The following is a 12539-nucleotide window of genomic DNA, read 5'->3' as shown; positions in this document are numbered from 1 at the left end:
TCTTTTCTATTTGTCTTATCTGTATTTTGATTTGTTTGATAAGTGGATATAAAATGCAGGTAATTTTCTATGATCCGTCTATAAACAAACCAACAATGATAATAGGGAATTTATGCATTTGGGAAAAGTTTTTGGCAAAAGCAGTGCATATACATTTTATTAATATGCGCTTTGAACCCACGATGACCTAAATCAGATGCTAATTTAGATGCTTCTAAACGGGCTATACTTGGCTTCATTGTTAAAGGAAAACACCACAGTTTTTCAATAGTTTACTAGTTCTTACCTCAACTTGGATGAATTAATACATACCTATCTTTTTTCAATGCGTGCACTTTTAATCTTTGTACAGCGTTTCTTGAATGTGTTAGCATTTAGCCTAGCCCCATTCATTCCTATGGCTCCAAACAAAAGTTTTATTTTGTGCCACCACACTCGTGTAACTACTCATGTAACAGTCTTTAAATAGGGAAACCATGGAATTGTTTGGTGGCTTCAAAATTCATCCATGTTTGGAGACATAGGAATGAATGGGGCTAGGCTAAATGCTAACACATTCATGAAGCGCTATACAAAGATTAAAAGTGCATGCATTAAAAAAGATAGGTATGTATTAATTCATCTAAGTTGAGGTAAGAACATAGTAAAATTTTGAAAAACGGTGGTGTTTTCCTTTAAGTTAAATTGATCCAGCCGCACTTCTCAGGTCTCATTTCTCAAGTCTTGATATTTTTTGGCTGTTTATAATGCGCAAAAGTAATCGACCCTCAGCTGTCATACTTCTAGCTAGCCAATTTTTGCTTTGCATAGGCGGATTATACCAGGGGGCACTAGGTTTTAAATAGCAGTGCTCCTCTTGATATTCCAGCACAAGCGCGCTAGTTTCAATGAAACCTAAAATTGACATAGCGCGCCAGATCGTTGAGTCAACGCGCGCATTGAATGCTCATTATGGGTGACATTCTCAACAGCGGCGAGGTGTTTAACCAAACCCCTCAGAGTCATATCACATTTGGAAATCTTGAGGACATTGAGGTGATCGCGGACAGGAGCTGGTCAGTCAAATGGGTTTGCGCGCTTTTATGGGTCGTTGCAACAGTTGCCACCGCTCCAACATGGCTGGGGAGAAACTCTGTTTGCTTAAGTTTTTTGCCGGACACTACTGGCTGGCTTTTTATCATTTTCAAAATCCTGGTTGCTTTTGTTCTTCCCATGTTGATTCTTTTAGTGTCCTATCTAATATTGTATGGCTGCGATTTTTGCGCAAGAGAAGTCTGAACAACAACTAAAACGCATGGTTCGTGTCACCAAATCCATCACAGTTGTGGTGCTCTCGTTTTTTCTCTGTTGGATGCCTAACATGCGATTACATTTTGGGGTCTGTTGGTGAAACTAAAAACTTCATTTACTGGGATGAGGCATATTATATTGTTCATACTTATATTTATGCTGCGACTGTTTGCTTACACTGTAAAAAATTTCCTCGTAATTTTACGGTAAAGTACTGGCAGCTGGGGTTCCAGCAGTGAACCGTAATTTTACGGTTTCATTACCGTATTCTAAATTACGGCTGTTCTGTAAATTAATAGTAAAATACCGCAAGCCTGTTTTAGCTGTGTACCGTAATCCTACGGTTTCATTACCGTATTCTAAATTACGGCTGTTCTTTAAATTTACGGTAAAATACTGGCAGCAGGGTTTCCAGCTGCATACTGTAATCCTACTGTTTAATTACCGTATTCTAAATTGCTGCTTTGTAATTAAATAATAGAATGGCAAAGATAAGATGAGGAACCATAAAATTACCAAATAGGTTTGTGCAAAAATAACCCAGTCTATAGACAAATTTAAACAAATTCAAGTTTATTATAATTTTTACACATCAATTTTGAGGTCATTGAAAAAACTTTTGTAAAAACTTGGGAAAAATGGGCCAGGAACATTCCACAAAGATAGCTCTTAACAGGAACAGGTCAGGTAGTCTGAAAGATAAACATAAAAAAAAACTTTGTAAGCAGTGTGCTAAAAGTAAATTTAACACTACACGTGGCAGTAATAGTGTGTCTCTCATCATTTACTCACGCTCATGTTGTTACAAACCTGATTAAATATTTTTGTTCCGATGAACATGAAGGAATATATTTTGAGAAATGTTTGTAGACAAACCGTTCATGAACCCCATTCACTTCCATAGTATTCTTGTTTCCTACTATGGAAGTGAGTGGGGCTCATGAACGGTTTGTTTACAAACATAACTCAAAATATATTCCTTCGTGAGTGCAAAAGTGAGTACACCCTAAGTGATTCCGGTAATGATGCCATCTTGGACTCAAGAGTAACTGCACAACATACCCATGTAAACGAGTGCTCACTACGTTAAAACTCGTGTGAATCATGTGAGTCCAAGATGGTGCCGTTACCGGAAGCTAGTTAATACAGTTTATAAAGTTTAAAATATATTTCTTACACAATCACAACCATTACCCCAGAAGACCTTTATTAACCTATTGGAGCCGTGTGGATTACCTCTGTGAAGGATGAATGCACTTTTTTGGGGTTAAAAGTCAGAAAATGTTCCCTGATCCCTGGACATTTACTTAAATAACTCTAGCATCGGCTCGAAGTTAAAGCTATAGTTCATCTTAAATTTTTTTTTTTATGTTTATCAGCTTACCCCCAGGCCATCCAAGATGTAGGTGACTTTGTTTCTCCAGTGGAACACAAATGTAGATTTTTGAGTCCAACCGTTTCAGTCTGTCAGTTGTATAATGCAAGTTGATGGTAACAAAATCTGATATAGAAAAAAAAACATGCACAGACAAATCCAAATTAAACCATGTGGCTTATGACAACACATTAATATACTAAGAAATAAAACAATTGGTTTGTGTGAATAACCGAACAGTATTTATATAATTTTTTTAACCTCAAATGGCACTTTTCCATTGCATTGTACCCCACGGTTTGGTTTAGTTTGGGTCGGGTCAGCTTACTTTTGGGAGCTTTTCCACTGGGTGCAGTGCGTAGTACCCGATACTTTTTTCGTACCACCTCGGTTGGGGTTCCAAGCAACCCGAGCTGATACCAAACGTGACGCGAAAACACGAGCACGTCAGCATTATATATGCTTAAATGCAACTTCAATGAGGCTCAGCGCAGCACATTTGACTGACGCCACGGGTCGGGTGTTTATACAGAAACTGTCATGTGAGACATAGGTAGTGATAATCGCGATGTGCAAACATCTATTTGTGGTGGCCAATTTTAATTTTGTGGTGAACTGAGAAATAAATGAATGTATGGGAATGTACAGCGACACTCTCACTTGTATGAGGTCACAGCAGTATGCAGCGCAAATATAACGAGACGCCTATAATCCCTCCCACTCCGAAGTGTTACTAAACTCGATGGAAAAGCTAACCACACCAAAGTGAGGTGAGATGACCCGACCCAAACTAAACTAAACCGTGGAGTACTATGCAATGGAAAAGTGCCATAATACAACACTATCCCCAGAGCAATACGCGCATTCACATTACCTTCTTATTCATCTAATGTTTAATAGCGGGTTGCCACCTACTGTATGAGGGCACATATACAATATATGGGGTTCCCAATACAGTTAGTGGTGGTATGCACCTATGAAGTTGTTTCGCAACCTGCTATTAAACATCGCAGTGAGCACATTTCTCATGATGGTGACGACTCACCTGCAGTGTTTTTTGTAGATCTAGTCTCGAATAAGCCATGTGACATGGAACCAGCATTTGCAGACATACTGTTAGGAAAGGTAAAAACTGAAGTTAATATCAAGTTAGACACCTGCGTCCATATTTATCAAGCTTCTCAAAATGCCATTTTAGTAGAGTGCTGAGAATACATGAAATGTACTCCTACTTTCAAACTTAAAGGGATAGTTTACCCAAAAATAAACATTTTGTTATCATTTACACAGCCTCAAAGCCTGTTTGAGTTTCCTTATTTTGTTGAACACAAAAAAGATATTTTGATAAATGATGGTAAGCACACAGTAGACTGTACCCATTGACTTCCATAGTATTTATTCCCACTATAGAAGTCAATGGGTACAATCTACTGTGCGCTTCATCATTTATCAAATTATCTTCTTTTGTGTTCAACGGATTAAAGAAACTCATACAGGTTTTGAACAACATGAGTCTGAGTAAATTATAACATAATGTTTATTTTTGGGTGAACTATCCCTTTAAGTTTGAAAGTGATTTGATTTGTGTGAATGAGCTGTGTTCTGAATTCGCTCAAACTGTACATCAAGTCAAAGTGAGGTCTGACTATTTCATTAGTTATTGCGATTTCATTTATCCATTGCATTATAAAGACCAACATGCTATTTCACTTTTGAGCACTTGACTTGTGTTTGATTCTGGTGGCTGTGCAAATATAAACCAAGTAATACTTACTCTTGTCTTTAGCCAATATGAAAAATCAAGACACACCAAGAAAGGGATCTGAAAGAAGTAACCATAAATATACGACAGGTATTAATTCAGAATGGCCTTTAGCTCATTTAAGTTTACTGTAAAACGATAACGTTGTTTTTCATAAGAGGGACCTGTTGAACAAATCCCATATTGCAATACTTGTAGTTAACCTGCGTTATAATTAACTAAACAATGTCAAATACATTTAACAACAAGCACAACACATTTTTATAAAAGATATAAAAAAAACAAATAAGTTAAAAGATCTCCACTAACGTAAGCTCACGAGCTCAGTCAATCTAGGCGGGAGCTGAACTAAGCCCACATTGCAATACTTGGAGAAAACTTGCGTTATAATTAACTTAACTATGTTAAATACTTTTAAGAACATGCATAACACATTTTTATAGAAGATATAAAGACAAATAAAAGATCTCCATTAGCTCACAGCTGCGCCGAGCTCAGCTCACCCCACTCAGCGCTCGAACGAAACGAACCAACGGTCAACATCAAGGGTTATTATATTAGACATATCGAAATATACTGACAACTGAATAAACATCACTGTGAACTAATTTCAGTAAAGTAACCACGAATGTAAAGAAACTTACCTCATAATACCACCAAAACACTCGTCTGAGGAGAACAGCGGTTAATCCAGATTGCGCGTCTCCTGGTTTGAATAATCACGTGATCAAAGCATTCGGTATACGGACACGCGCCTTACGCGCCTCCGCCAATAATAACATAATAAAAGTAAATAAAGATATAAAAGATGAAAGTAAAGTGCTTCTTCCAGTGCTGCTTCCAAGAAAGAAAGTTGCCTGTTTAGAGCCAACATAGAATATTTATTTAATAAAAACAGAAATATTAATCGACTTTTAATCAAACTAAAGGTTTCATTATCGTGCAGTGTGTCCTCAATATTATTTCTACGTATACGTTCATACAGATTTTTCCCGGTTTATTGAATGAACAGACCTTTTTATTGACATTATTTATGGTTATATTAAAGGAGTTATGCAGTCCAAAACAAACGTTTACTGTAGTAAAACCATGTTTTGCCAATCAATAAAGCAAGACAACATGGTTAATTTTCATAAGGGTCCTCGATTAAAGGTATGATGTAGGAACACATATAGGATTTTAACTGTTCTTTGCTAGAAGTTAACTTTGAATTGGAACAGTACTTGGCCATCTACTGATGACGTTTCAAAATTATTCAGTCTTTATAATAAAAGTCCAGACAGAAAATGCATATTAATAAGTGGCCAACACATACCACTCAATAATTTCAGTGCAGTTCCTCCCCCACGCTCACCACTCATGCAACCATTTACGGCAAGAAACTGTAAATTTATAAAACAGTTCAGTACCGTAAAATTATGCCGTAAATTAACGGTAATTTTTTACAGTGTAGCTCATGCTAATAGTTGTTGTAATCCGTTTATATATTGCTTTACAAGACGGGCAATGAGAGAGAAACTAAAACAATGTTTGTCAAATGTTGCACCTTGGTTTTTGACCCTGTCTCAGAAAGCTGTGAGGCAATGCATGAGTTGCCATACAAATGCATAGAATTGCCTGTAATTTATTCTGAATAGTACTAAACACGCAACATGCGTTGTAATAAAAGATGCTTTTGTGTTTGTTTGTTTTTGAGACAACAAATATACATTTGTGTGTGTGTGGGTGCGTGCCTACCCGGATTCCCTGGTGTGGGGCAAAATATCCCCATAAAAGAATATAGTTATAACTTTTTGGGGATTATTTTTTGGTCCCCATGAGGAAACAAACTTAGATATTTTGGAAAATCTAAAACAAAAAGTTTATAGGGTTTAGTTTAGGGGTTGGGTTAGGGAATATAATATACAGTTTGTACAGTATAAAGACCATTACGTATATGTAATGTCCCCATAAAAATGCAAACCTGTGTGTGTGTTGTGTGGAGTCTGGGCTCTATTAAAAATCAGCTTTTTGGTTGCATGTATTAATTTTTAATAAAAATATATATCAACATAAAGTCTTACTTTTCATGCATTATTATTGGCATTATTGTTGTGTATGTTTTTCATGTTAGGTCTATGTGGTTCTCGATACATCTATAATGTCAGACTCCTGCGTAAATAATAAAGATAGAATTAGTTATGTCCTGTCAATGATGACAGCTGGGTAAAGTGTGTTTATATTATTTATCCTTCATCTCATGGTATATACAAATGAAGGCGTTGCAGAAACTGCTATCTTACCAACAAAGTAGAGATTTGCATTTATTTTGCATATGACTATATTGCATGTTTCTAATCTAAATTGAACCTAAATATGTTTATTATCTGTATGCACTGGAATACCGTGTTTCTCCATCAGGGGCTCCGTGTGTTTATTATGGCAGCCACCTGACAGGGGCGCCAAAAAAGTTCATCACAGTAGAAACGCAACGCGGCGCCTTCACCCTGTGTGAATGAACCCAGAGCTGGCGATGCCTGGATTTGATTTTCCAGCTATTTTTATTGTTTAATCCGTGAATGGCGCCTAAACAGGACCCTAAACCTAAATTTCAAGAAGGTAGGAGATCCTACTTGAATGCTCTATGAGTCCTCATTTGTCCAGCGTGAGTGTACTGTGCAGAGGAAGCGGGCGCTGCCTCCGCACAATGGCGCGTCTGAAACCAACATTTAGCCGCGCAATGCTAATGTCGCTATTATTATAAAATGTAGATTTATTTAATATAAGTGCAGGACTGCATGTCAGGATTTCCGTTTTGCGCGAAGAGCTTTTACATGCGCAAGCACCTGCACGTTTCCGAAACAAAACATGAGCAGTTATCCATGTAGCCTGTTAGCTCATAGCAGGCCTTGTTTACAGAATGCACACAACACGGCAGATTGTTAACGTCCTAGCGGAAGTACTTTATATTGTTATTTTTATTATCCAAATATATTTAGCTTGAAATGTGTACTGTTTTGAAATTATTTACGTGCATTTTAGACGAGCCAAAGTCTTTTTAAACGCATTAATATTACCCACATCACATTGTCAACTGGCAATTGTTGCAGTTTTAGGAGACTGAGAGATGCCTGACTGAAAAGAACTGCACAAAACATCGACGCAGTTTTTATGTGTTATGTTTGTCGATTTGGACACTTAAATTTTTTTTGTTTCAGAAACTTGATAATATTTTTTAGATAGTCTGTGTTGTGGCTCAAAACTCATCTTGTCAAAATAAACGCATGATCTGCTTGGTTTCAATAAGTAAAGCATTTTCTTGCCTTAAGACATATTTATGTTATGTCAATGCAAAATGAAAGTGATCCATACAAAGGAAACGCTTCCAAAAAGGTAATACCAGTGTACATCATTAAGTGACACTATTAATAAAGTCTGATCCATTTCAGGTGAACGAGTGCTGTGCTTTCATGGGCCATTGCTATACGAAGCTAAGGTATCTGTCTGAATCATTCTGTTATGCATTCATTCTTAATCGATTATGCATCCATTAAGGTCTTCAAAAGCCTGTTTGATATTTTTGGTAGCAAAAAAAAGGATGATAGTTTGCTTTGTAAGTGTAAATGGAGCTCAGGTGTCTGATGATGTGCTTTTGTAGATGAAAGTTAATGCTTTTAAAAGCATTCTCTGTAAAACGCACTTTTAAAAATGGACTCTAAAGCCTTTTATACTTTAAATTTGTGTGCTTATTGATGATGAAGATTGATGATTTGTTATGCATTTCCACATGTGTAAAGAGAGAGAGAGAGTGTGTGCTTGTATTTTTGTCATTTCCTGATTTTGATGTCCAAGTGCAATTTCCTGATTTTTAAACAAACATTATTTTTATTGTGTTACTTTGTGCAATTTTTCAGGCTAAAATGTTTTTCTTTCTGTAAGAGATGATGTTTTGAATATTTTATGTCTCTCTTTGCAGTGTGTAAAAATCAATATTAAGGATAAACAAGTGAAATACTTTATTCATTACAGTGGATGGAATAAAAAGTAAGTCTATATTTTTCCAAGTGTTTACTGGTAGTTAGGATGCAGATAACATATCTAACATTGTACAGGTCTAAATGGTTCAATAGGTTAATTTTGTGAATTCAATGTTTTTCTAGCTGGGACGAATGGGTTCCTGAAAGCCGTGTGCTTAAATATGTGGACAGTAACCTGCAGAAACAGAAAGAGCTTCAGAAGGCAAATCAGTGAGTGTGTGTTAAGATTACACAAAATGCAGAATGATACAGTTTACCCAAACACCAAAATCCTGATGACGTGATAAACCCTTGACTTGAGAAATTTTGAAGATTGTTTACATAGTTTTGGGGTGAATTGTCCCTTCAGTGCTGTCCTCTGAACTCATCTGGGGAAAACTTTAATTAAATGTACTATTCTTTATTGATTTGCAGTATTATTACAAAGGCAAAGACATTTGTGTATAATTGTGATGTTTCTCCTATAGAAACTATATAAATCATATCTGTTTTTCAGAGACCATTATGTTGAGGGAAGGATGAGGGGTGTCGCACCAAGCAAGAAGATCGCTGCTGTGCAGCAAAAAAATGTAGATGTGTGAGTGTTTGCTTTGAATGTTTATAAACAGTGCTTCTTACAAAACTTTCAGAGGTGCAAACTCGCGTTGTTTACTGTTGTATTTAATCACGACATTTCTGTTCTTTCACTAGAAAAACAAAAAAGAACAAGCAAAAGAGTAAGTTTAGTTTCTCTGTCAATACTTATGTTTTCTGACCTGTGTATTGAAATGGTTTAAGTACACGTGTCCCTGTATTTTAAGTGTTTTAAGCTTTATATTTGCTTAAAGCACAAGGGTGTCTTTAGCACATTAAAATTTATACAAGATTGTGTCCCATTTTTTATTTATCCAAGCTTAAAGTCTTTTAACCAGCTTAGCTGTAGATAAAAGCACAGTTTATAGAGTTTCTAACTTAGTACTGCAGTGTATTGCTGCATTATTGGTCATTATAAATTTCTTATACAAACTTTGTATTGCCTTTTTGGTGGCTTCTCAGCACCGGGAGCTGGAGAAGGTCCCAGCACTGGGGATATGCCTCACCCCCCACGCAAGAAGAGGGCACGTGTGGACCCAACTGTGGAGAGTGTATGTTGCTTTAATACCTGTCAGATAATACCTAAATATGGCTATGGCCAGTTTATTTTTAAAGTAAGGTAACAGTAAGACTGTTACTCTGTACAGGAGGAGACCTTTATTAACAGGGTAGAAGTGAAGGTAAAAATTCCTGAGGAGTTAAAACCGTGGCTGGTAGATGACTGGGACCTGATCACGAGACAGAAGCAGGTACAAACCTTTTGTTGTACTTAACCTAATTCTGCTCTAGCCTATAATACATGACTTATCATTTTATATAGAAAAAATAACAAAAAAAAACTAATAGGAATAGTTAAAGGTGCAATGTGGAACTTTTAGCGGCATCTAGTGGTGAGACTGTGAATTGCAGCCAACGGGTCCGTCCACAGCTCAGCTCCCTTTGGATTAACAGAAATTGTCATGATGTACTTGGACAAATGGGCTTTCTTTACAGTATAGTATATGTCCAGTCGAACTTTATGCACAATGTGTTTTTGTGTGTTTGTTTGTTTGTTTAGCTCTTCCACTTGCCGGCAAAAAAGAATGTTGATGGTGTCCTGGAAGACTATGCAAATTACAAGAAGTCGAGGGGAAACTGTGATAACAAGTATGTTTGTGTGCCATATGGCAAGTAATGATTTAATTATGCAGTTAATTGGAATCACTGTAGTACAAATTATTGATTTAATGCACAAGTCTTTCAGTTAATTGGAGTCACTCATTGTAGAACAAACTCCACATGAGAGTCTTTGTAATGAGATACTAAAAAGCATATTTGATGTCTTCACACAGGGAATATGCCGTCAATGAGGTTGTTGCTGGAGTCCGTGAATACTTCAATGTCATGTTAGGCACTCAGCTACTCTACAAGTTTGAAAGACCACAGTATGCAGAGATCCTTGCAAACCATCCAGACACCTCCATGTCTCAAATATACGGAGCACCACATTTGTTGAGACTTTTTGGTATGAGCGAAAGCCAATGGTATTTCAGAAATGCTTGGAAATCGTTTAAAAGATGCAAAATGATAACTGTTAGACACCAGACATAATAATGAGTGTTTATGGTTTGTTTATCTGTACTAGTATTTGTTCTTAATGCTTTTTTTTACTTTATTGTTATGGACAGTAAGAATTGGAGCAATGCTGGCCTACACACCACTGGATGAGAAGAGTCTAGCCCTGCTTCTCAGCTATCTGCAGGACTTTTTAAAGTAAGTAGACTTATCGACTTTAAGGTTAATAAGACATTTTGTTCAAATCGATGTCACTTTAACTGCAACAGTGATTTTGACCGCCAATTTTGATGCTGCACATTGTATGCATAATCCATGCAATTTAGGATTTTTGTTGATATGTTCCGAGTCTAAAGTTTTATTTTTGCCGTAGGTATTTGGTGAAAAATTCATCGTCTCTATTCAGCGCAAGTGACTATGAGGTTGCACCTCCAGAATACCACCGTAAGGCTGTCTGAAGCCAAAGCCAGTGAGGATGTTTGGTGCTATGTTCTGATCGTCATTTTTAAATATTTTTTTAAATCCCTTTATTGGTCTACAAGATCTCGGTACTTAGCATCAGACATTTAAAAAAACAGATTCTTTGTTTGTTTATTTGTACTTTAAGGATTATGTCTGGTGTTTCAGATAATCTACCAAAATTCAGGATTCTCTGGTAGTTGTTCCTATATTTTTGGTTATTGTAATATTGATTAACAGAGCTGGTCATGTGTTGCTGCATCATTTGTGTTTTGTTTGACTTTAAAAACATGTTTATCAATAAATTGTCCCTCTCAAAATTGTTTCTATCATGTCATTACTGAAACACTATAAAAATCATCTTCTGCCAGAAAGCATTGTTGCAAACAAGCTTATTTATGAAACTGAATATAGTAATTGGAGGGTTTAACCCCTTAAGTGGCGCTGTCCAGTGAGCGGGGCACCTTAGTTTACTTCAATATTTTTCATGTAAATTTTTATCTATCACAACAAACAATGTATCATTGGAGAGGTCTAAGCCTCTAGAATACATATTTTTAACAGTGTTTTATAAAATAAAATATGTAGGGAGAGTAATTGATTCATTTATGAAGAGAGTGTGCCTTAAAATATTTATATTCTGTTGAATCCGCCAGAGGGATGGTTACAATTTTTTAAAATGTTTTGCATGTGAATTCTTATCCAATCATGACAAACTATTTATCGTTTGAAAACTCTAAGAGTGTAAATTTCATTTTTCATCACCATTTTGGTAAAGGAATGACATAGTGAGGGCCATTTTCTAAAATGCCACAGGTGTGCCCACTTTGTTATTATATATTTATAACACTAATACCCTATTCTAAACCAAACAATCTTGACAAACTTTATATCGTTTGAAAGCTCTAAGAGTGTAGTTTTCATATTTCATTTCATCACCATTTGGGGAAAATTATGACATGGTGGGAGTTTTTAAAAGATTACGGGCCCACAGGCAGGCCAAATTTGTTTATCCACATTTATAACATTAAAACCCTACTCTAAATCTAAATAATCGTGACAAACTATATATCACCAGAAAGCTCTCAGAATGTAGTTTTCATATTTCAAGGTCATCTGATGATAGAAATAATGTAGTTACATGACCCCCCCCCCATAGGAATGCATATTTATTATTATTTATTCATAATGTTATATCCTTTAAAGAGTAACTAAACCCTTAACTAACTTTTTTTAGTTAATGATCTGTAAGAATGATGCTTTATGATTTGAGTATGATTTGAAACTTACTTGATTTGAGTAAGTTTTTTGACATTTGTATATAAAGTGTTCCAATACTATAATATATGGTATAAAAACGTCTGAGTGCTGCCCTCTTCAGGTTGAACGGTGGCTACTGCAGTTGAATTTTCCTATTGGATGTTGGGTCCAAAAAAGAACTCGTGACGTAAGCAGGTTCAAGCTCACCACGCCCTTGTTACGATCTCACCACACACTTGGTACAGCTTAG

At 36.2% G+C, this 12539-nt stretch overlaps 1 protein-coding gene and 1 long non-coding RNA gene across 4 annotated transcripts; one reads left to right on the top strand and one right to left on the bottom strand.

Moving 5' to 3' along the window:
* Positions 1–1510: 1510 nt before the first annotated feature.
* On the bottom strand, positions 1511–5837 carry LOC135773218 (uncharacterized). 3 transcript variants are annotated; one of them, XR_010543476.2, is made up of 4 exons: positions 4440–5831; positions 3711–3778; positions 2675–2791; positions 1511–1982 (listed from the first exon to the last, which is right to left on the bottom strand). It is a non-coding gene; the product is annotated as an uncharacterized lncRNA (long non-coding RNA). The 3 variants fall into 3 exon arrangements; XR_012337279.1 differs by lacking the exon at positions 1511–1982 and having other exon boundaries at positions 2279–2791; positions 4440–4487; positions 5072–5837; XR_012337278.1 differs by lacking the exon at positions 1511–1982 and having other exon boundaries at positions 2279–2791; positions 4440–5826.
* A 1029-nt stretch (positions 5838–6866) lies between these two features.
* morf4l1 (mortality factor 4 like 1) lies at positions 6867–11349 on the top strand. The gene is made up of 12 exons (XM_065283245.1): positions 6867–7025; positions 7856–7902; positions 8383–8450; positions 8567–8653; positions 8940–9020; positions 9134–9159; positions 9479–9567; positions 9664–9765; positions 10074–10162; positions 10348–10520; positions 10684–10768; positions 10944–11349. The coding sequence occupies exons 1-12, from the start codon at positions 6986–6988 to the stop codon at positions 11026–11028; spliced, it is 972 nt and encodes a 323-aa protein (XP_065139317.1). The 5' UTR covers positions 6867–6985; the 3' UTR covers positions 11029–11349.
* Positions 11350–12539: the final 1190 nt, after the last annotated feature.

This window comes from Paramisgurnus dabryanus, chromosome 9 (assembly GCF_030506205.2).
Source record: "Paramisgurnus dabryanus chromosome 9, PD_genome_1.1, whole genome shotgun sequence".
Lineage (NCBI taxonomy): Eukaryota > Metazoa > Chordata > Actinopteri > Cypriniformes > Cobitidae > Paramisgurnus > Paramisgurnus dabryanus.
The sequence above is the reverse complement of the archived record's forward strand: the minus strand, read 5'-3'. Positions and strand labels throughout refer to the sequence as shown.

Coding starts and splice junctions, on each gene's coding strand:
- morf4l1 (XM_065283245.1), top strand. CDS start 6,986: ATGGCGCCTAAACAGGACCCTAAACCTAAATTTCAAGAAG. Junction 9,021..9,133: donor CAGCAAAAAAATGTAGATGT/GTGAGTGTTTGC, acceptor TTCTTTCACTAG/AAAAACAAAAAAGAACAAGC. Junction 10,769..10,943: donor TATCTGCAGGACTTTTTAAA/GTAAGTAGACTT, acceptor TTTTTGCCGTAG/GTATTTGGTGAAAAATTCAT.